Source organism: Salvelinus fontinalis, chromosome 21 (genome assembly GCF_029448725.1).
Source record: "Salvelinus fontinalis isolate EN_2023a chromosome 21, ASM2944872v1, whole genome shotgun sequence".
NCBI classification, from domain to species: Eukaryota; Metazoa; Chordata; class Actinopteri; order Salmoniformes; family Salmonidae; genus Salvelinus; species Salvelinus fontinalis.
The window spans coordinates 14,713,912-14,737,011 of NC_074685.1; the positions used below are offsets into that span (position 1 = coordinate 14,713,912).

Here is a 23,100-nt window from a genome sequence, read left to right on the forward strand (position 1 = left end):
AACACTTAACAGACACACCCTCAGGCCTCAAATTAAGTGGACACTTCTGATGACGTCTGACGAGTTTACACTTGCAAGGGAGGAAGGAATTCATTTTAAATGGACCGCCCTTGCCCGGAAGTACATCACTCGTTCATCCCGCGACAATTGTGTTTTCAGCCACCGGTAGCTTGTGGGTGCTTTATATGCGCTACAGTCAATTATGATTGCATGTCTACTTATATTAACTATATAATTATGAATATACGCCTACTGTATGATAGCTAGCAAATTAGTTAGCTAACTAACGTTTTCATGCCTAGCTGGAACTTCTGAAGGACGAAAAAACATTTATTTCTACAATTTCCAAAAGCTAACCAAACAAAAACGTCATACATTTTATGAGACGTGTTTGTGCATTAGTAGCACAATTTCTAACTTATTTACATTTCTTTTTACTTACACTTGTATGTTTACTTCTCCATATTGATGTTGAGGTTTTAAGTTTTGGCAGAGTTTTCTTAGCGGATGTGCAATCATCGCAAATTGAATTATGGGGTGTTTCAGGCCCCGAAGTGAACATAATTGTACACTCGCAAACTCTATCAAAAATAGGGGCTGAGGGACTTACGTTGCGAAGTTCCCTTGTTTGGCTAATCGTTTGGACCGATGGCCAAGATGGTGACGGAGATTCCCCCAAGGGCATAAGACGAGAGTAAGTGGGGGAGGGTGTATCTTTTATGAGTTTGAAACGCAGCCCCTCTCTCTTTCTGATTCTCCCCCTCTCCTTCTGATTCTCTTTGATTCTCCACCTCTCTCTTTCTGATTCACTCTCTTTCTGATTCCCTCTTTTCTGCACTGACATTTTCATTTTACACACTTTGCTCCTACGACCTATGCATTATGCATCTCTCTGTCTTTTCTCTCCCTCTCTCTCTTCTCTTTCTCTCTCTCACTCCGCCTATTAACAAGTGTTTCTTCTTTGCCACCAAGCATCTATCAGAGACGATCTGAGAAGATACGCCCTCTAACATAATTGTTTGTTTTCACTAATATGCCTTCTCACACACTCCTCCATTTGTGGATCCTGCAGTAAGCAGAGTGGAATTTTATGGTTCTTTATGAGAAGTGAACAGGGCCGTGGGTGGTTAGGAGGGCATGGAGAGACAGAGGGCCTGTTGTGTTGTATATGTGACGATGCACGTCCTAATATTCTGAGTCGCCTTTTGACAAGCCTGGCCTAGTTGTAGGAGGTAGAGTCAATGGAGTGTATCTATGGATTGTGACACGACATGTCTCATGGCTGGCCCATGTAGATCATACAGACCCTACAGATGTGTATATACACACAGCAGCCTGAGAAATATAATATATTTTATGCACATAGCGGACGTGTTTAGGACTATCATGTTACTGCATTGTATAGACACTGTCAGTCAAATAGGGCAGTGTGTAGGCTACACTCCCACAAATACATACAGATAGACTTTACTTGAATATTCTGCCTGTCATCTTTCTCTCTTTCCCGCTAGTTCTTCTTTCTCTTTCATCTATAGCCTTCATTCATCTGCCATTCATGTTGGAACATTTGCTAAAAAAGAAAACTCTTATGTTATGATATACTGTGCTGTACTCTGCCAAGTGTTTTTACTATAAATATGTTTGACAATGTGACACAGACCTAAGGGTCGACCATTAATTAATATTTCATCCAGCACCTGTTCAAAGTCAGTCTAGGGACAGTATGTTTCTCATGTAGGATTCTGCTGGTCTTTTCTCCAGGTGGAGGTGAAGTCAATGAAGGAGGTGTGTCTGTTGGATCTGGGCGACTGTGAGTTTTCTGTCTGTAAAACAGCATGTAGCTGGGAAAAATACCACAAGATTTCCAGTTGGAGTTCATCTTATAAGTGTTCTGTGTGTGTGTCCTGTAGTCACTCCTGCACCAGTGACCCAGCACAAGTCTTCTGTCCTCTCCCCTAGCCTGCTAGGAGACCTGGAGGGCCTGTCACTCTCCAATGTCTCTTCCACCATCCAGGTGAGTGTGTGTGTAGATCTCTCTGTCTGTTTATCCATTCCTGTGTGTGTGTGTGTGTGTGTGTGTGTGTGTGTGTGTGTGTGTGTGTGTGACAGCTGAGAGAGAAACGTGTTGGATCATACTGTACAGAAGAGTGTCTTTAAAAGACTGCCTCTCTAGTGGCTGGAATCTCCTTCTGGAGTTGGCTGTTGACCCTTTCCTCCTTCCTGGACATAGTTGGAAATCATCTCCCCTTTCCTCCTTCCTGGACATATTTAGAAATCATCTCCCCTTTCCTCCTTCCTGGACATATTTAGAAATCATCTCCCCTTATCTCCTTCCTGGACATATTTAGAAATCATCTCCCCTTTCCTCCTTCCTGGACATATTTAGAAATCATCTCCCCTTTCCTCCTTCCTGGACATATTTAGAAATCATCTCCCCTTTCCTCCTTCCTGGACATATTTAGAAATCATCTCCCCTTTCCTCCTTCCTGGACATATTTACAGTGCCTTCGGAAAGTATTCAGACCTCTTGAATTTTTCCACATTTTATTACATTACAGCCTTATTCTAAAATATATTAAATAAAACTATTTCCTCATCAATCTACACACAATACCCCATAATGACGAAGCAAAAAAACGTATTTAGATAAGTATTCAGACCCTCTGCATGAGACTCAAAATTGAGCTCAGGTGCACACTGTTTCCATTGATAATCCTTAAGATGTATCTACAACTTGATTGGAGTCCACCTGTGGAAAATTCTATTGATTGGACATGATTTGGAGGGGCACACACCTGTCTATACAAGGTCCCACAGTTGACAGTGCATGTCAAAGCAAAAACCAAGCCATGAGGTTGAAGGAATTGTCCATAGAGCTCCAAGACACGATTGTGTCGAAGCACAGATCTGAGGAAAGGTACCAAAGCATTACTGCAGCATTGAAGGTACGCAAGAGCACAGTGGCCTCCATCAATCTTAAATGGAATAAGTTGGAACCACCAAGACCCTTCCTAGAGCTGGCCGCATGGTCAAACTGAGCAATCAGGGGAGAAGGGCCTTGGTCAGGGAGGTGACGAAGAACCCGATGGTCACTCTGACAGAGCTCCAGAGTACCTCTGTGGAGATGGGAGAACCTTCCAGATGGACAACCATCTCTGCAGCACTCCAAGAATCAGGCCTTTATGTTAGTGGCCAGACTGAATCCACTCCTCAGTCAAAGGCACATGACAGCCAGGGACTGGGACTGGGAGACCAGTCAGGATCAAGGCGAAGATTAACGGAGCAAAGTACAGAGAGGTCCTTGATTACAACCTGCTCCTGAGCACTCAGGACCTCAGACTGGGGCGAAGGTTCACTTTCCAACAGGATACCGACCTTAAGAACACAGCCAAGACAACGCTTGGCTTTCGGGACTAGTCTCTGAATTTCCTTGAGTGGCCCAGCCAGAGCCCGGACTTGAAACAGATCGAAGATCTCTGGAGAGACTTGAGAATATCTGTGCAGCAATGCTCCCCATCCAACCTGATAGAGCTTGAGAGGATCTGCAGAGAAGAATGGAAGAAACTTCCCAAATACAGGTGTGCTAAGCTTGTAGCGTCACATCCAAAAAGACTTGAGGTGATAATATCTGCCAATGGTGCTTCCACAAAGTACTGAGTGAAGGGTCTGAATGCGTAAATGTGATATTTCAGTTTTTTATTTTCAATTAATTAGCAAAGAATTCTCAAAGTGTTTGCTTGGTCATTATGGGGTATTGTGTGTCGATTGATGAGGGGGAAAACAATTTAATCCATTTTAGAGTAATGCTGTAACCTAACAAAATGTGGAAAAAGTCAAGGGGTCTGAATACTTTCCGAAGGCACTGTATAAATCATCTCCCTTTCCTCCTTTCTGGACATACAGTACCAGTCAAAGGTTTGGACTCATGCAAGGGTTTTTCTTTCTTTTTACTATTTTCTACATTGTAGAATAATAGTGAAGACATCAAAACTATGAAATAATCATGTTGTAACCAAAAACGTGTTAAGCAAATCAAAATATATTTTATATTTGAGATTCTTCAATGTAGACACCCTTTGCCTGAATGACAGCTTTGCACACTCTTGGCATTCTCTCAACCAGCTTCACGAGGTACTTACCTGGAATGCATTTCAATTAACAGGTGTGCCTTTGTTAAAAGTTAATTTGTGGAATTTCTTTCCTTAATGCATTTGAGCCAATCAGTTGTGTTGTGAGTCCATATTTTGGCAAGAACAGCTCAAATAAGCAAAGAGAAACTACAGTCCATTTAAGACATGGGGTGGCAGCGTAGCCTAGTGGTTAGAGCGTTGGACTAGTAACCGGAAGGTTGCTAGATCGAATCCCTGAGCTGACAAGGTAAAAATCTGTCGTTCTGCCTCTGAACAAGGCAGTTAACCCACTGTTCCTAGGCCGTCATTGAAAATAAGAATTTGTTCTTAACTGACTTGCCTGGTTAAATAAAGAAAAAAAAACATGAAAGCTACTCACTCCGGAACATTTCAAGAACTTTGAACATTTCTTCAAGTGCAGTCGCAAAAACCATCAAGTGCTATGAGGACACTGGATCTCATGAGAACCGCCACAGGAAAGGAAGTGTTACCTCTGCTGCAGAGGATAAGTTCACCTCTGCACCTCAGATTGCAGCCTAAATAAATGCTTCACAGAGTTCAAGTAACATCAACTGTTCAGAGGAAACTGCACGAATCAGGCCTTCATGGTCAAATTGCTGCAAAGAAACCACTACTAAAGGACACCAATAAGAAGGGACTTCGTGGTGACATTATACCGATGGAAATCGGTCCTTTGGTCTGAGTCCAAATTTGAGATTTTTGGTTCCAACCTCTGTGAGACGCAGAGTACAGTAGGTGAACGGATGATCTCTGCATGTGTGGTTCCCACTGTGAAGCATGGAGGAGGTGTGATGATATGGGAGTGATTTGCTGGTGACACGGTCTGTGATTTATTTAGAATTCAAGGCGTTTAGCGGTTTACCACCGTTTTGCAGCGATACCATCTGGTTTGGGCTTAGGGGGACTGTGATTTGTTTTTCAACAGGACAATGACCCAACACACCTCCAGGTTGTGTAAGGGCTATTTGACCAAGAAGGAGAGTGATGGAGTGTGGCATCAGATGACCCGGCCTCCACAATCACCCGACCTCAACCCAATTGAGGTGGTTTGGCATGAGATGGACTGCAGAGTGAAGGAAAAGCAGCCAACAAGAGCTCAGCATATGTGGGAACTCCAAGACTGTTGGAAAAGCATTCCAGGTGAAGCTGGTTGAGAGAATGCCAAGTGTGTGCAAAGCTGTCATCACTGCGAAGGATGGCTACTTTGAAGAATCTCAAATATAAAATATATTTTTGATTTGTTTAAACACTTTTTTGGTTACTACATGATTCCATATGTGTTATTTAATAGTTTTGATGTCTTCACTATTATTCAACAATGTAGAAAATAGTGAAATAAAGAAAACCCCTTGAATGAGTAGGTGTCCAAACTTTTGACTGGTACTGTATTTATAAATCATCTCCCTTTCCTCCTCCTTGGACATATTTATAAATAATATCCCTCTCCACTCTTTTATTTCCTGTGTTTTACAGTCTTTCTGTTTTCCTCTCTCCATGTGCCCTGTTCATACAACGCTCAGTGCCAACCTCCATCCACCTCCCTCTCGAACTCCCTCTCTGTCTCTCTCTCCACCTCCCTCTCTGTTTCTCTCTCCACTTCCCTCTCTGTCAGTTGTTCTCTCCCTGGTGTCTCTGTAGTCTACAGTGTGTCTATGCATTATGGTTGACCTTTTCCCAGTTGAATGGCTCTTTTTCTCTTTGGTGCTAGATTTATGTGTTTGTTGGCCTTGTACCAGCACTACTTTAGCTGAGGAGCATGTGTGACCAATCAACCAATATGAGCTAATTCTATAGAGAGTAGATATGTCCCTATAACATCACTATAACGTCCCATAATGTTCCCATTACATTCATTGTCTTACCGACAAATAATAAGTTCTCTCTCGTACGTATACAATCTTTTCGTACTTTTTTTTTCAGTCTTCACTCGTCCAGTGCGTATCAGTATGCGCGTGCGTGCGTGCGTGCGTGCGTGCGTGCGTGTGTGTGCGTGTGTGTCTGTGTGTGTGTGTGTGATTGACAGGGTGTCTCAGGCAGAGTGGTGTGTTTACTGATAGGTTAAGGCCAGGCAGTAATAGACAATAGAAATGCAGATTTAACAGGGTGCTGTTTGCACATCAGCATCTGATTGAGAGTCAATCCTATGCATAAATACATGATGGCCATCAGGATTCATAGACTGGGGTAAATAACCTCACAACCCTCTCGCTACATATTTCAAAGATGTGCGAGCAGACACACACACACACATAGTATCACCCACTCACTTTCTATCTGTCTCTCTCTCTCTCTCTCACTCTCTCTCACACACACACACCAATATCCTTCACAGACACACACTTGCCCCGGTGTCATTTCTATTTCTCACCAATCAGCCCACAGAAGCGGTGAGTGTGTCTCAGCTGAGCGCTTCGGCCCTTTTAGAGAATTACTGCCTGGTTATCAAAGACATTTACATTAACCCTGGTCACTGTCTCTGACCCCTCCTCTCCTCGATCCCCCCCCCCCCCCCTATTTTTCCCTTTCTCTCTCCCTCTCTTCTTTCCTACTTTCTCTCTCTTTTCATTCTCCCTCTCTCTAATAACATTTTGACATTAGAGGATCTCTCACAAATGCCTTTTAAACCATCCCACCCCTCCAAACACACACCCTCCTTCCGTTGTCTGTGTGTAGGGGGGGAATTGTCAAAGGCTGATAACGTTTCATTCATAATTAGCATTGGGCGAATGAGGCTGCGTTGGGGGGAAATTGAACTGTCAGCGGCGGGGCGCGGGCCGTTTGACCCCATCACGCCCGGAGGGGGCCATCATAATTTGTTCATTTGGTGCCCATCAGGCAGACCGCACCTCCCCGCGCCTCACCCCCCTGACCTTCCCCAGTGTGGGTGTGCTGGGTTCAGGTCTAATTATGAATCAGCAGTGGACTGGGAGAGGCAGGAATATAGCAGACCTGCCCTCCACACACCCCTACCTGCCACTCTCTCTCACACACACACACACACACACACACACACACACACACACACACACACACACACACACACACACACACACACACACACACACACACACACACACACACACACACACACACTGTCTGGTTATAAATAGGTTTAAATGCCCTGTAGGAAATATGCAATTGGTTGATTTGGATGGGATGTGTGTGTGTGAGAGAGTGTGTGTTTAGCAGAACATGATATGTGTGTGTGAATTTCACAATTTTCAAGGGAACATGTGGTCATCCCTACTGCCTATGTTCTGGCGGACTCACTAAACACAAATGCATCATTTGTAAATAATGTCTTGAGTGTTGGAGTGTGCCCCTGGCTATCCATACATTTTTAAAACAAGAAAATGGTGATGTCTGCTTTCCTTAATAGAAGATATTTTGAATTATTTATATATATTAAGTACATTTTAGAAATTACAATTACTTTTGATACTTAAGTATTTCTAAAAACCAAATACTTTTAGACTTTTACTGAAGTAGTATTGTACTGGGTGACTTTTACTTGAGTAACCTTCTATTAAGTTATCTATACTTTAACTTATGTATGACATTTGGGTACTTTTTCCACCACAGGTAGGGGGTTGTCTGTCTGAATCAAGCCCCTGATGCAACGACTTCAATTCAACTGATGCCACCTTGTCTTGGTGTACCATAACTGTCCATGTTTCTTTGAAAGTACCAAGATTAATCACCTTTTTTTTTTTCAATCTAATTTTGTGATGAATGGTCCCAGGTGAGCTAACCTCTGTGTGCTTTGAGCTAACTAACTCCTGTTGGCTTAATATGGTTGTAGGTGACTGCAGTGACATCTTGCTGGCTCCTTCTAGTCAAGGTCTTCTGATAGACTGACTTAATTAATTGTCATCTCCTGACTGACTGAGGGAACAATTAAAATCAAGTCAAACACACGTCTCTTACACCTCTCTCTCTCATACAATCTCACGACATAATGAAATCGTCTTTCTGAAGTAACAAGCAGCCAATGTCACAAAAACAGAAATGGATTTTCAATACATCCCCATACATCTCCTAACACACACTCGTTCTCTTAAATTGGACATGTTATGCGTTCACATGCTCGCCAGATGCCAAGTTACGGTTAGCCCCTTTTGAATATGTCAGCGAGATTTTCAGGTAATTTACCAGAGAGGATGCTGGGAGGGGGTGATCGTGTCATCCCACGGCGTGGGTGTGTGTGTCCGGGCTCTGAAGGTGACTGGAGTGTGTGTCATCCATCACAGTAGCTTCCTTTAAGTTGAGACATAATAGAGCCTCTCAATCAACTTCCTCTCCCGTTGTCACCTTCCCCCAAGTCCAGGAGAACAGACAAAAAGAGATCCACCAAGGGGGTGTGTGACACGGGAGGCAAGGTTACATCCCTATTCTGCTGTTATTTACACTTTGGGTTTGGAGGATGCGTCCTGCATCACAGGCCAACAGTGACAGAAGACTGGGCGAGGGGGTGTGTGTGTGTGTTAGGTCATTACTGTCTGCTGTGTCAAATTGGTGATGATAAGCAGTTTGAAACCCTGTCCTATCCTCCCTCCATCCCTCCCTCCTCACGGGGGTGTTAAACAGGACCTTGAGTGTGGAGGGAGCAGGATGTGCTTGTCAGGAAGGTAAATCTGCTCTGTGAAGGCGTGGCAGACATTACGGCCAGCTTTATCGACAACGACTGCTCTGACACGAACAAAAGTGGCCCGATAAATTTCCCCCGTTGGCGTGACGGGCGAGTGTGAGGGCGCCGCACCGTGACAAATGTTTGTTTGACCCCCTTCCTGTCTGGGGGTACACGACACGTCTGGGCTGGCTATTACCAGGGGAGGATGGGGATAACCTGCTCTCCTCTATGTGTTATTGTAGGAGGAAAACTGGACTTTTTGAATGTGATTAGCCAGCCTGTTTCTGTTTACTAACTTGTTTTGTCAGCACTTTGAGTTCCACCCTCTTGTATTTCAAACTGATTCTCCACACTCACACACCATGACAGTCCTGAGAATGTCTCACACAGATCTCTTCTCCTATCAGTATAATCTGAAAGAGACTGGTGAATATGTCCACCCACCTCCATCTCCTGTCAACAACTTAGACACTCTTTCCCATGTCATATCACATCATCACAAGTCAGAAATTAGGAGTTATATTCATCCCCTCGTTTGACACTCACCGTTGTGCACATGTTTACTTGGACCCTTTTTATCTTTGTTGACTGTGAGGTTTTTTTGACACTGTTGTGAGATTTCTCACACCTCTTTTTATAATTTCCCTCTCTCTCCCCCACACTCCCTCGTCCCCCCCTCGTCTCTCTGTCCCCCCCTCACTCTCTCGTCCCCCCCTCACTCCCTCGTTTCTCTCTCCACCCCTCACTCTGTCCATCTCTCAGCTTGTCAAGGTAAACACATAGCACCAACAGCAGCAGGTGTAACAGAAGGATTCAGGAGGTGTTAACTACTTGTTTTAGCGTTCTCTCACTTTACTCTCAACACAGGGTTGATATCCATGTGTCTGTCTGAGAGGCAGGGAGGAGCCTACTTAGTAGCATACTTAGTATATGGGCAATATACAGTGCATTCTGAAAGTATTCAGACCCCTTCCCTTTTCCCACATTTTTTTACGCCAAAATGAGCAATCAGGGGAGACGGGCCTTGGTCAGGGAGGTGACGAAGAACCCGATGGTCAGTCTGACAGAGCTCCAGAGTACCTCTGTGGAGATGGGAGAACCTTCCAGATGGACAACCATCTCTGTAGCACTCCAAGAATCAGGACTTTATGTTAGAGTGGCCAGACGGAAGCCACTCTTCAGTAAAAGGCACATGACAGCCCGCTTGGAGTTTGCCAAAAGGCACCTAAAGACTCTGACTATGAGAAACAAGATTCTTTGGTCTGATGAAATCTAGATTGAAGTCTGGCCTGAATGCAAAGCGTCACATCTGGAGGAAACCTGGCACCATCCCTATGGTGAAGTACAGAGATCCTTGAGGAAAACCTGCTCCAGAGCGCTCAGGACCTCAGACTGGGGCGATGGTTCACCTTCCAACGTGACAACGACCCTAAGCACACAGCCAAGACAGCGCAGGAGTGGCTTTGGGACAAGTCTCCATGTGCTTGAGTGGCCCAGCTAGAGCCTGGACTACAAGCTAGAACCCGATCTCTGGAGAGACCCGAAAATAGTTGTGCAGTGACACTCCAGATCCAACCTGACAGAGCTTGAGAGGATCTGCGGAGAAGAATGGAAGAAACTCCCCAAATGATGTGATGTGCTATGCTTGTAGCGTCATACCCAAGAAGACTCAAGGCTGTAATCGCTGCCAACGGTGCTTCAACAAAGTACTGAGTAAAGGATCTGAATACTTATGTAATATTTTTATTTCATTTCTACATTTGCAAAAAAAAATCTAAAAACCTGTTCCTGCCTTGTCATTATGGGGTACTGTGTGTAGATTGATGGGGGGGGAAAACAATTGAATCCATTTTAGAATAAGGTTGTAACGTAACAAAATACGGAAAAAGTCAAGGGGTCTGAATTCTTTCCGAATGCACTGTATGGCTATGATTGTCCTGATGTTGAGACAGACAGTTCTGTCACTGCATGGCTGGGCTGGGTGTCAACAAGGTAGCCTTTTACTGTTAATGAAGATTGAGCCACTAAACAGTGTAAAAAAAAAAAAAAATGACGATTTTATTCGCCTTTTCACACATGAATGAGACATGATGTGGGCATCCGATAACTCAAAATGATGAGAGTGTAACACCATTTAGGCCTAGTAGCTTCAATCTTCATTAAAAGTAGCATTTTGTAACAGTTGATGGGGATATTGCAGTGGAGTGTAGTTTTGTGCCGATGCGAAGTGTTATGAAACCACCTAGCCAGCTTACGTATATTTGTTTTTTTGCATGCAGCCTAATTGTGATTGCTTGCGTCTGTCTGTCTGTGTGAAGTAGATGGCTTGTACTACTATACGTAGACTAGATTATCTTGAGTCGAGAGGACTCCATTGCCACTGTCAAATCAACAATTCAAAAGAGTCAGGCCGGTTAATCAGAATAAGAATGCACAGAAAATAGAATGAATGAAAGAACGAACAGAATACAGAATGAACGAGGGACCATGTTAATGTTGCTAGGGGAAAATAAAGAACAAGAAAAACACTCCTCTTAACCCCCAGAATTGATCAGTAAGTTTCTCCCTCTCCTCCTCCTGACAGGGTGTTTTGTCTTGCCTCTCTATGCTATGGTAATTACAGTTCCTGCTATTGAAAAGGTAAAAGCTCTGTTAATAGAAAGCTGAATGGCAGGCTAGGCCCAGAGCAGTCCTAGTGTTCCCATTCATTAAGCCAGAGCAGTCCTTCAGCCTGCCTTGGAGCCGCATCAGACTATCCCACCCACTCACTACTAACCTGCCTGATTGGGGACATACTGTATAGGAGTAATAATAATACATTGGGTTTATATGGCACTTTTCTAGGACATGGCTGAAATGGGCCTTTTTCCAGGAAGAATGGTTGATGATTAATGAACAGAGCTAGGCATAAGTTGTCAACAAAACCTCAGTTATCCTGCAGTCGTAAGTGGAGTAGCCTATGGTAAGTAGATATTTAATGAAGAGAGCTAGACCTACGTTACCAAACAACATACCTACTTCTATGTGGGGTTATCTGGGTTTGGTTACCTGACAAAGACCATATTTGTCAAAATGTTATCAACCAACATTCTGTTCTTCAGACCTTTTCATATTGTCTTTGGTCCACTCTGTGTGTGTGTGTCCCTGTTTACTCAGCTCTGTCCCCTCTCTCTTGCCTTTCCTGTCCAGGTGAGAGGTCCAGCGTTTGTCCCAGAGAAGAGCCATGGCCTGCTGCACCGTATGACAGGTAAAGGTCTGTCAGCCCAGTACCAGTTCCCCAGACAGCCCTGTCTCTACCAGCCCACCATGGTCTCAGTCCAGATCAGCCTGACCAACACCACAGACCACCCTCTGGAACAGATCCACATTGGAGACAGGAGCCCCACAGGACTCAACATACACTGCTTCAATACTATAGGTGAGTTACATAACATAATACACTGCTTCAAAACAAAGTTTATTTGTCATGTGCGCTGAATACAACAGGTGTAGACCTTACAGTGAAATATTTACATACAGGTTCAAGCCAATAGTGCAAAAAAGGTATTAGGTGAACAATAGGTAGGTAAAGAAATAAAACAATAGTAAAAAGACAGACTATATACAGTAGCGAGGCTACATACAGACACCGGTTAGTCAGGCTGATTGAGGTAGTATGTACATACTATAGGGGAGTTAGATAACATAATACACTACCTGACCTTACCTAAGTATGTGGACACCCCTTCAAATGAGAGATTTGGCTATTACAGCCACACCCATTGCTGACAGGTGTATAAAATCCAGCACACAGCCATCCAATCTCCATAGATAAACATTGTCAGTAGAATGGCCCATACTGAAAATCTGTGACTTTCAACATGGTCCCGTCATATGCCACCTTTTCAGTTCGTCAAATTTCTTCCCTGCTATAGCTGCCCCGGGCAACTGTAAGTGCTGATATTGTGAAGTGGAAACGTCTAGGAGCAACAACGGCTCAGTGTTGGTGGCCACACAAGCTTACAGAACGGAACCGCCGAGTGTTGTAGTGCGTAAAAATCGTGTGCCAACTGTAAAGTTTGGTTGAGGAGGAATAATGGTCTGGGGCTGTTTTTCATGGTTCTGGCTAGGCCCCTTAGTTTCAGTGAAGGGTAATCTTAAATCTACAGCATACAATGACATTCTAGACGATTCTGTGCTTCCAACTTTGTGGCAGGCCCTTTCCAGTTTCAGCATGACAATGACCCGTGCACAAAGCGAGGTCCATACAGAAATGTCGAGATCGGTGTGGAAGAACTTGACTGGCCTGCACAGAGCCCTGACCTCAAATCCATCGAACACCTTTGGGATGAACTGGAACACCGACTGCGAGCCAGGACTAATATCAGTCCCCGACCTCACTAATGCTCTTGTGGCTGAATGGAAGCAAGTCCCCGCAACAATGTTCCAACATATAGTGGAAAGCCTTCCCTGAAGAGTGAAGGCTGTCAGAGGAGCAAAGGGGGACTAACTCCATATTATTGCTCATGATTTTGGGATGTTCGACGAGCACATGTCCACATACTTTTGGCCATGTAGTGTATATGCACTAAACAAAAATATAAACGCAACGTGTAAAGTGTTGGTTTCATGAGCTGAAATAAAATTCCCCGAAATGTTCCATGCGCACAAAAATGTATTTCTCTAAAATTGTGTACAAATGTATTTACATCCCTGTTAGTGAGCATTTCTCCTTTGCCAAGATAAGCCATCCACCTGACAGGTGTGGCATACCAAGAAGCTGATTTAAGTTCACAAGTAAACATTTGCTTAACAAGTCACAGAATAAGTTGCATGGACTCACTCTGTGTGCAATAATAGTTTTTATCTTTTTTTTTATGACAACCTCATCTCTGTACGCCAAACATACAATTATCTGTAAGGTCCTCAGTCGAGCGGGGAATTTTTAAACACAGATTCAACCACAAAGACCAGGGAGGTTTCCCAATGCCTCGCAAAGAAGGGCGCCTATTGGTAGATGGGTAAAAATAATAAAAACAGACATTGAAAATCCCCTTTGAGCATGTGAAGTTATTAATTACGCTTTGGATGGTGTATCAATACACCCAGTCACTACAAAGATACAGGTGTCCTTCCTAACTCATTTGCCAGTGAGGAAGGAAACCGCTCAGGGATTTCACCATGAGGCCAATGGTGACTAAAACAGCGTTTAATGGCTGTGATAGGAGACAACTCAGGATGGATCCACAACATTGTAGTTAATCCACAATACTAACCTAAATGACAGAGTGAAAAGACTGAAGCCTGGACAGAATAAAACTATTCTAAAGCATGTATCCTGTTCGCAACAAGTCACTAAAGTAATACTGCAAAAAATGTAGCAAAGCAATTAACTTTTAGTCCTGAATACAAAGTGTTATGTTTGGAGGAAATCCAATACGGCACATTACTTAGTACCATTCTCTAAATTTTTAAGCAAAGTGATGGCTGCATCATGTTATGGGTATGTTTGTAATCAATCGTTAAGGACTGGGGAGTTTTCAGGATAAAACATTTACGGAATAAAGCTATGCACAGGCAAAATCTTAGAGGAAAACCTGCTTTCCACCAGGAACCGTTCAGCAGGACAACAACCTAAAAAACAATGCCCAAACTATATTTGAGTTGCTTACCAAGAAGACGGTGAATGATCCTGACTGGCCGGGTTACAGTTTTGACTTAAATCTATGACCTGAAAATGGTTGTCTAGCAATGATCAACAAACAATTTGACAGAGCTTGAAGAAAAGAATAATGAGAAAATGTTGCACAATCCAGGTGTGGGAAGCGCTTAGATTTACAGCTGTAAACACTGCCAACGGTGACTCTAACATGTATTGATTGACTCGGAGTTGAATATTTATCTAATCAACGTTTTTATTTTTCATGATATTCTTTTACAAATATTAGAATTTTTCTTCGACATGACATTTTGTGTAGCTCGTTGATTTAAAAGACTTAAATCCATCTTAATCCCACTTTGTAACACAACAAAATGTGGAATAAGTCGAGGGTGTACACTGAGTGTACAAAACAATAAGAACATCAGCTCTTTCAATGAGACTGACCAGATGAAAGCTATGATTCCTTACTGATGTCACAAATCCACTTCAATCAGTGTCGATGTAACTCAATATTACAACGACAGTGTTTTTAATGTTTTGTACACTGTGTATTTAGGACGGGCTCATTGTAATGGCTGGAATGGAATATATGGAGCGGTATCAAACATATGAAAACCACATGTTTGACTCCTTCCATCAATTCCATTCCCGCCATTCCAATGAGCCCGTCCTCCTATAGCTCCTCCCACCAGAGCGAGAGAGCCAGAAACATCATCCAGGTTACGTATTACGCCAATGTCCAGGGAAAGGCCTTAACTACTCTGCATTACACTGCCATCCAGGACCTAATGATTTTAATGTAAAACGAATTCATTTGCACATACAGGTATGACCTCTCTTTCTTACAATTCTATATGAGGCCTCTTATGTTCCATGACATTTTAAAATAGGTGCTCTGCTGGTCACTCCAGACCCTGTATTAGTAGGTCATTATACTATGGAGGACTATAAGCCTATATGATAGGAAACCATCAAGACCTTGTTTTCTATTATAATCTTCTATAGCTGAGATTGGGCGTATTAATCCACATAATCCCTGGGAGGCCATATTGATTAGAGAATATCTCCATTCATAACACACACACACCTCTGGGCCAACTCTCCCTGCAGACATCAAAGAAAAGCAAAAGAAGAGATGAAAAAAGAAAGGTGGTGTGCGCTCAAGCACGTTAAAAGCTTCAATTGGCTGTGGATTGATTGGGCATTGAAGGAACTCAGGCTGCCAAACACTGGGTAATTGGGATCGATTGAGTTTGGAGTGTGTGTGTGTGTGTGTGTGGAGTCGGTTTTCAAATTGAGCAGGAGAAAGTGAATGCGGAAGAAATACCTTACTCTATCACAATGTCTTAAAAATAAATGATACAGAGCACTGTTCCTACAGTAGCATGGCTCACAATGTGTTTCAACATATCTGCCGCTTCCACACCTGCATCTACATGTATTCATCTACTGTAGTAAAGTCCACCTTCCTCTCAAAGCTAAAATGTAGAGGGGGATGAGGAGGAGAAATAGAGTGAGATGAGGGAAGAAGTTAAAGAGATGGGGCAAAAGGAAGAGAGAGAAAGAGGGGTGACATAAAGCACCTTTGAGGCAGGAGTGTTGATAAGAGGAGTGTTTGATGTCTCTGTTTTCAGTGTCTGGGCTCTGGTGTCCAGGGTCCTCCTCTGTGTGAAACAGAGTTCCACGCTAAAACACCTCCACTCCACAGAGAAACTCAGGGCTGCTCAGGAGAGCATAGAGGATGACTCTGTCGATCTGTCTCTTCTAGGCCTCTTTCTCCCTCATCCTCATCCTTCTCACTTTCTCTACCTCACAGATCTCTGCTCCATGTCTTTCTCCTTCTCTTCCTTCCTCATCTCTCTCTCATCCCTCTCTCTTGTCCTACTTTATACATAGCCATCTCCTCCCTCTCTGTCTCTCTCTCTTTTCCTCTCCTTCACTCTCCCTTCATACCCTGACGTTCTCTTTGACAATCCTGTTGTTTTGGAAATAGGCTATTCTTTTTTTGGTTTCGTTGTTGCGGAGGATGAGATTGAAAGATGGATTTCTCACACGCAGTGGCCTGGCTTTGTGAAGTAGAAAACACAAGTAGTGTCTGTCTGCATGCCTGTCTGTCTGTTCCACTCTAATGCCCTCCTCTCTCTCATTCTGCCCCCTCCCTTGTCACTCTCTTCCTCTCTTGTCTTCCATCTCTCTCTTCTTCCTTTGACCACTCCCTCGCTATCTGTTCTGGTCACTCACTTCTTTCTCCCTCTCTTCCCTTTCTTCTTCTGCCCTCTCCCTCCCCCTCTGCCCTTGTAACTCATTCCTCTCTTCCTTTCCTCCTCTTCTCTCACTTCTGCCCTCATTCTCCCTCTCTGCCCTTTTCACTCACTCCTCTCTTCCTCTCATCCTCCTCTTCTCTGTTCTCAGAGTCTCTGGAGCCAGAGGCCTCAGTGACTGTTTTCATGGGCATCGACTTCAACGACTCAACACAAGCAGCCAACTTCCAGCTGTGGTAAGATACCCTGTCTTTATACACAGTGAGGCTGAAGCAGCTATGGCTCTCTTCCTCTTCTCCCTCCTCTTCTTCTTCCTCCTCCTCCTATCCCTAACTTGCTTTTCTTCTAGCTGTAGAAGAGAACTCCCCTTTTCCGGTCTGTTATCTCCATCTCTTCTCTACCCCCCCTCTTCCTCCTCTCCTCTCTGACCTGACTCCCAGGTGAGGCATCACCCACCATTGATCCTGTTTCAGAGATAACAATTATCCCCCTCATTAATGAACTCTGCTCTGACTTCCCAGAGCAGAACAGAACAGCAGTCTATGCCACCACCTTTCTGCTCTGCTCCGTTCACTGATCAATAGGCTGATCAGAATTTTTGGGGGGACAGAGCAAAACAATCCGTGCCAAAATGCCAATCACCCAGTTTGTTTTGTATGGCAATCAGAAAAGAGAATGTCACATACACACCCCTAATTTCAATTTTTTTGAGCATTACCGGTAGCTTGATTGTTATTAGGTATATTGCAAAACACTACAGTACTATTATACACACAGACAGAAACATAACACAGTAACATAGTTGTGGCCCTTCGACACTCACTGTTGTCCTGTTTGTCCATCAGTACGAAGGAGGACCATTTCAGTGTGTCCATCCAGCCTGCCATAGGGGAACTCTTCCTGCCCATCACCATGACCGAACTGGACTTCCGCAAGGAGCAAGGTGAGCTTTCATACCGCGTTAACTACAAAAAATATCATAATCATTATCTTACACAGACTAAACATTATCTACATGATCATCAACATGACCAATCACTCCGTATTTCATGGTGTTTAGGATAAGTCACTGTTAAAAAAAGTGCTACTGAGCCGTGTGCTGTAGTCAGACCAGTCAAAGCAGCAACAAAGGCAGTTTGTTGTTAATGGCTTCATAAGTGATGCCAATAATACAGGCCTGCTTTTTATGGAGGCTTTAATGCAGAAATGCGTCATAATAAAGATACATTTTCCATTCAACTTCAATGGTCCTCCATTGAGAGTGGCTGAAATATCTTGTAAACACACACAGTCACATACACACACCGAGGAGAGCTGTTGAGAGAATGTGGTATGTAGGCCACCACTCTTCTCTAAGTGTCTACTAATGCCTTCCTCGTCTGGTTAATTCATTAATGAATCTTCATTCACTAGATTCGTATTCTGATCTCTACTCCTCACAGCAATCAGGGAGAAGAGGAGACAAAGGCTAGATTTAACCCACCCCTCTTTTTAAAGAAGATTCTTTAAACTGAGCAACTTTCCTTCTCTTTATGCGGTCTTTAAACAGATTTGTTATTTTGACCTGAATGGAGTAGTGTGTGTCCCCACACACACACACCACTCACTCTAACCTGCCTCCATCCCTCCCTCTGCCATTCACTCCAGTCCTCATTAAAAACTATTTCTGGCATGTTGGGTGCACTTTCTTTCTTCATCTTCCACACAGTCAAGCTCTCAAGCACTATGTTCATTTCCTGTCATCTGTCAGAATGAGGAGAGTGTGCTGGCTGTGTGTCACCGGGTATTGAGTGCAGTCAATGAATATTATTCTCCAGCGCACCTGCAAAGCAACCTCTAGATGTGATGTGAGTGCATCATTTCACTTAACTGTTTCTCACCCAATCAGGTAAACTGCTGGGCATGAACGAGAGCTCGGCAACCATCACCATGGCAGCAGAGAACATGACCAGCCAACCAATCAGCAGACCAGTGGCAACCGTGGCCAACCTGGGAGTGGTTCCATCCGGTCAAGACAACGTCCACAGGTGTGTGTGTTTTTGTTTTTTGTGTGGCTATTTAAGGTTAGGGATTGGCATTTTGAATGGGAATGAATTGTTTGGTCCCCACAACGATAGTAAAACAAACGTGTGTGTGTGTGTGTGTTTGTTTTTTCGGCTCTGCTTTGCACGTAGGTGTTTGACTATCTGTGTGTGTCCCTGCCTGAGACGGCTCTGCCAGGGGAATGCCTAGAGAACGGTGTGTGTGAAGTCTTGCTGTGTAATTGGTGTACACAGGGTGTGCTAATGAGCTTCCTTCTCCGTCACGCACACACACACACACCTGACGGATAATTACCCCTCCATCTATCTCTCTCCTGCTCTCTCTCTCCGGTTCCTCACCTGTCTCTCTTTCACTTCCTCTTTGTCCCTCTTTCTGTCTCTCCTATCTTTCCATCTGTCTCCCACTTTGTCCCTCTTTTACTTTGTCTCTACCTCCCTCCCTGTCTATCCAACTGTCTGAAAATAAGGGATCTTAGGGGGAGAGAGGGAGGACAGGGGATAAACAGAAGGGGATAGAAAAACCAAGGGGGAGAAAGGGAGAGATGGAGAGAAGGAAAAAGAAAGAGGAGGAATGAGACACTAGCACAAGGTTACAGGGAGCTGGGAGGAGTAGAGGAGAGTGAGTGGAAATCAATGTTAGCCGGTGGGAGAGGCCTGCCTCCAATAAGCCCATACTTCATTTAGAATAACCAATAGGACAAATGACTCTGGGCTATCAATCTCTCTCTGCTGCCTGGCTGGCTGGCTGACGGCTGGGGAGGAAGCTACACTCTCCTCACTGTCCTTTAATGACGACACGCTCTCCTCTGGTCTCGCAATGATGACATGGACCTGGTCCAAAGACGACCCCTGAGCTAGCAGCCTCCCCTTCTGCACATCTGAAGGAGTCAGATAGGTGTACTGGAAGTTAGTGTACTGGAAGTAGGTTAGGTGGAGCCGTCCACGGTTTTCTTGAGATCTGAAAGTACCGAAGAGGTATCTCATAGGTGGGGTTATATTGATGCTGCACAACTACTAGTGCACACTCTTTCTCTCTCACACACACACACACACACACACACACACACACACACACACACACACACACACACACACACACACACACACACACACACACACACACAGACCAGTGTTGACACAAATGCACACAGGAAGGATCGATGTGAGGGGAGACACACACTGAGAGCTCATTGTGGAGGTCACACTGCATTACTGTTACTGTGATGGAGGTGAACTCCACTAGGACCCCCTCTCCTCCTCCCTAGGGACAGGCCTCTCCTGCCTGGGCACCAGCACACAAATGAGGCGCTCTCCCTGGAGGTCAGGGTTCAGCCTTGAAGTGATGATCTTACATGGTATCATGTTTATATTGTGTGGTGGTATTAGCCACAATATTATATTACATTTGATATTGTGGCTATTAGAATAATTTAAGGAAGAATGCTAGCTGCATATCAGGTTCTTTGGTTTGTGCGCATGTGCACATGGGTGTATAGTGCACCTCTTCTCCCTCTCAGCCATGCAGTCCTGTTCATCACCAGCAGGGTGCAGCACTGCTACTCTCTACAAGCTGCCCTTACTAACGGAGGAAAACCTAACCACCTCAATACAGCCCAATAGATTGATGGAAAGGAGGCTGGCAATAAATCAAGCAGAAAAGAAAATGTAGAAAAAGCTGTTCTTGTTTGTGTCTAAACAGGGGGAATAGAATAAATCTGCTCTATTTTTCACTCCGTTTGAAAGCAAATGTGATCATATTTGTATGCATTGGTTGGTTAGAGACCTTCATTTTTAAAAGTGCACCGTGGGAATTTTAAGCTGTGTGTTTACTTTGCTTCAATATAACATATTTATATATACAATTTTATTTCCATTTGGTGATGACTGAAATGGAGTTAAATGCAAATATACTTTTTGTCCTATTAGTCTTAAATTAATGAGGATGTTCAGTATTTTATCCCACAATTTTATTATTCGTAAAAATCATTATTTGATTATCACCTATAATACGAACAAATTGCAGCCCAAAGTGCTTTTAGGCGTAATAATATTTATTTGTTTTTTATTATTTTGTTTTTAGTGGGTTTGTGAGCTTTATTGTTGAATGTGCCACCAAATAATAACAATTATAACAGAAGTAGCAATGGTTATGAACATATCCAATGACACTGCTAACAATGTCTGTGTTTGAGTGTGAGTCTTCTCTCTTCCCAATCCCCAACTCTGCATTAGTTAACACATCTGTATACTGTCCTTGTGAAGTGTTCTTTATCCCTTCATCTCCCCCTGTTGTGTAGTGGTCAACACACACACACCTCTACCTCCCTCTCTCTAGTGGTCATCAGTGTTCATATGGGCTGCAGTGTGGTCGCTCAGTGTCCGTATGGCGGTGTTCTAGGAAATGTACTGCTCTCTAATAGGGGTTAATAGCAGTACCCATCTGGCTGTAGCTGGTCTGATCTGACCACCCTGCTGAAGGACACTTGGTCTTGGACACTCATCTGACCACATGGCCAGTGAAGCCCAGTTAAGCTCAGCTCAGTGTGGGGTTGATGGGCGCATGCTGCTGCATTAATGGCTTTAACCAGCCAGGGCCTGTTAGTGTTGTCTACCAGGCAGCCGCTATATGTCGGACCAGTCAAAACACCATTCATGTTTACTTCAAATGTTTGCTTGAATGTTTTTCTGGAATTTTTGGTTGAATATTCATATAATGTAAAGTGCTGGAAAAGCTCTACATAAATCCAATCCAGTAACGTCTCTCGTGCAGCCAGTCGGTTGTGGTGGGTGGCAGACTGATCCTTGTTCTTCCTGACCCAGCCTGAGGTTGAATGTAAAGGTGAAGCCCACTTAGTGTTTGCATGGTGGGGTGTTGGAGGTGTACTGGAGGCAGATGGCATCAGGGAGAGGCTCTTTCCACTGAGGAGAATCACACATAATTGGAGAGTGATGCTTAGCAGCAGTCTGCCGATCGATGCCAATCCCTCCTCTCTAAGTCCGGGGGTTATCGTTTGCTTTTCTTTTCATACGCTGCAATTAATCCAGTGTTTAGCCCCTCTCACTCCTGCCTGGGGAGAGCATGGGCATACCAATGACCTGGTTAGGACCACTATCACCCCTACTGTGTGTGTGTGTGTGTGTGTGTGAATTTGGGCTCACATCTGGTTTGTAAATGGATGCTCCTCGGGGCTTCACTGTGCCCCGTTACGTTTTTTTAATATTTTATGAGGGGGTGTGTGTGTCACCTCAGTGTCTCTCCTCTAGTCCTCGGTGTGAAATCAGAACCAGGGAGAATCCTGCCCAGAGGCCTACAGCTCAGAACTATAGGATAAAACGTTTCACCATGCACCAACCAGACAGACCTGTACACAGAAGTAACACACACACAGACACTTAAAGCACACCAACCAGTGACAAATCAAACATACTGTTTTCTGGCCTGAAGAGAGAGTGAGAGATACACCCCCATCCCTAAAATCCTTAAGACACAGTGACCACACACCTCAGGCAGCTTACGTGGAAAGAGGTTATAGCACAGGACACAGTGGCTGGGTAGGGCTTTTAAAATGATCGTTAGCAGTTTTTTTAAACATATCTAAAGCTCTGTTTTTGGTAGCCGGAGCTTTTAGATTGGAGTCGTTAGATTGGTATATTTGAAAAATGACATGTTTAGGCCTACACATTTGCTAAACGAGAAGAGAAAATGAAAGAGTGGAGGGGTAGAATGAAAGAGTGGAGGGGTAGAATGAAAGAGTGGAGGGGTAGAATGAAAGAGTGGAGGGGTAGAATGAAAGAGTGGAGGGGTAGAATGAAAGAGTGGAGGGGTAGAATGAAAGAGTGGAGGGGTAGAATGAAAGAGTGGAGGGGTAGAATGAAAGAGTGGAGGGGTAGAATGAAAGAGTGGAGGGGTAGAATGAAAGAGTGGAGGGGTAGAATGAAAGAGTGGAGGGGTAGAATGAAAGAGTGGAGGGGTAGAATGAAAGAGTGGAGGGGTAGAATGAAAGAGTGGAGGGGTAGAATGAAAGAGTGGAGGGGTAGAATGAAAGAGTGGAGGGGTAGAATGAAAGAGTGGAGGGGTAGAATGAAAGAGTGGAGGGGTAGAATGAAAGAGTGGAGGGGTAGAATGAACGAGTGGAGGGGTAGAATGAACGAGTGGAGGGGTAGAATGAACGAGTGGAGGGGTAGAATGAAAGAGTGGAGGGATTAGTGGTGTTTTCAGTGGAGTGTGTTCTGTTGAAGTGGCTAATATTTTAATTAAGTCTGAGAGGACTGAGAGCTGCCTGATAAACTCCCTCTCCTCTGTTGATGGTAATTTAGCTGCTCCCCAGAGCCACAGCCAGACACACTGTTGTGTGTGTGCACATATGTGTGTCCT

General features: G+C 44.0%; 1 protein-coding gene across 4 annotated transcripts in view; it reads left to right on the forward strand.

The window, feature by feature from the left end:
* ap3b1a (adaptor related protein complex 3 subunit beta 1a) overlaps positions 1 to 23,100 on the forward strand; it is a 78,507-nt gene that overhangs the window by 48,505 nt on the left and 6,902 nt on the right. For all 4 annotated transcript variants that reach the window (XM_055874007.1, XM_055874005.1, XM_055874006.1 and 1 more), the window contains 6 exons: positions 1,762 to 1,810; positions 1,911 to 2,014; positions 11,971 to 12,199; positions 16,835 to 16,919; positions 17,529 to 17,626; positions 18,572 to 18,710. In XM_055874007.1, coding sequence (XP_055729982.1) covers positions 1,762 to 1,810; positions 1,911 to 2,014; positions 11,971 to 12,199; positions 16,835 to 16,919; positions 17,529 to 17,626; positions 18,572 to 18,710 — 704 coding nt within the window. The remainder of the gene's footprint in view (positions 1 to 1,761; positions 1,811 to 1,910; positions 2,015 to 11,970; positions 12,200 to 16,834; positions 16,920 to 17,528; positions 17,627 to 18,571; positions 18,711 to 23,100) is intronic.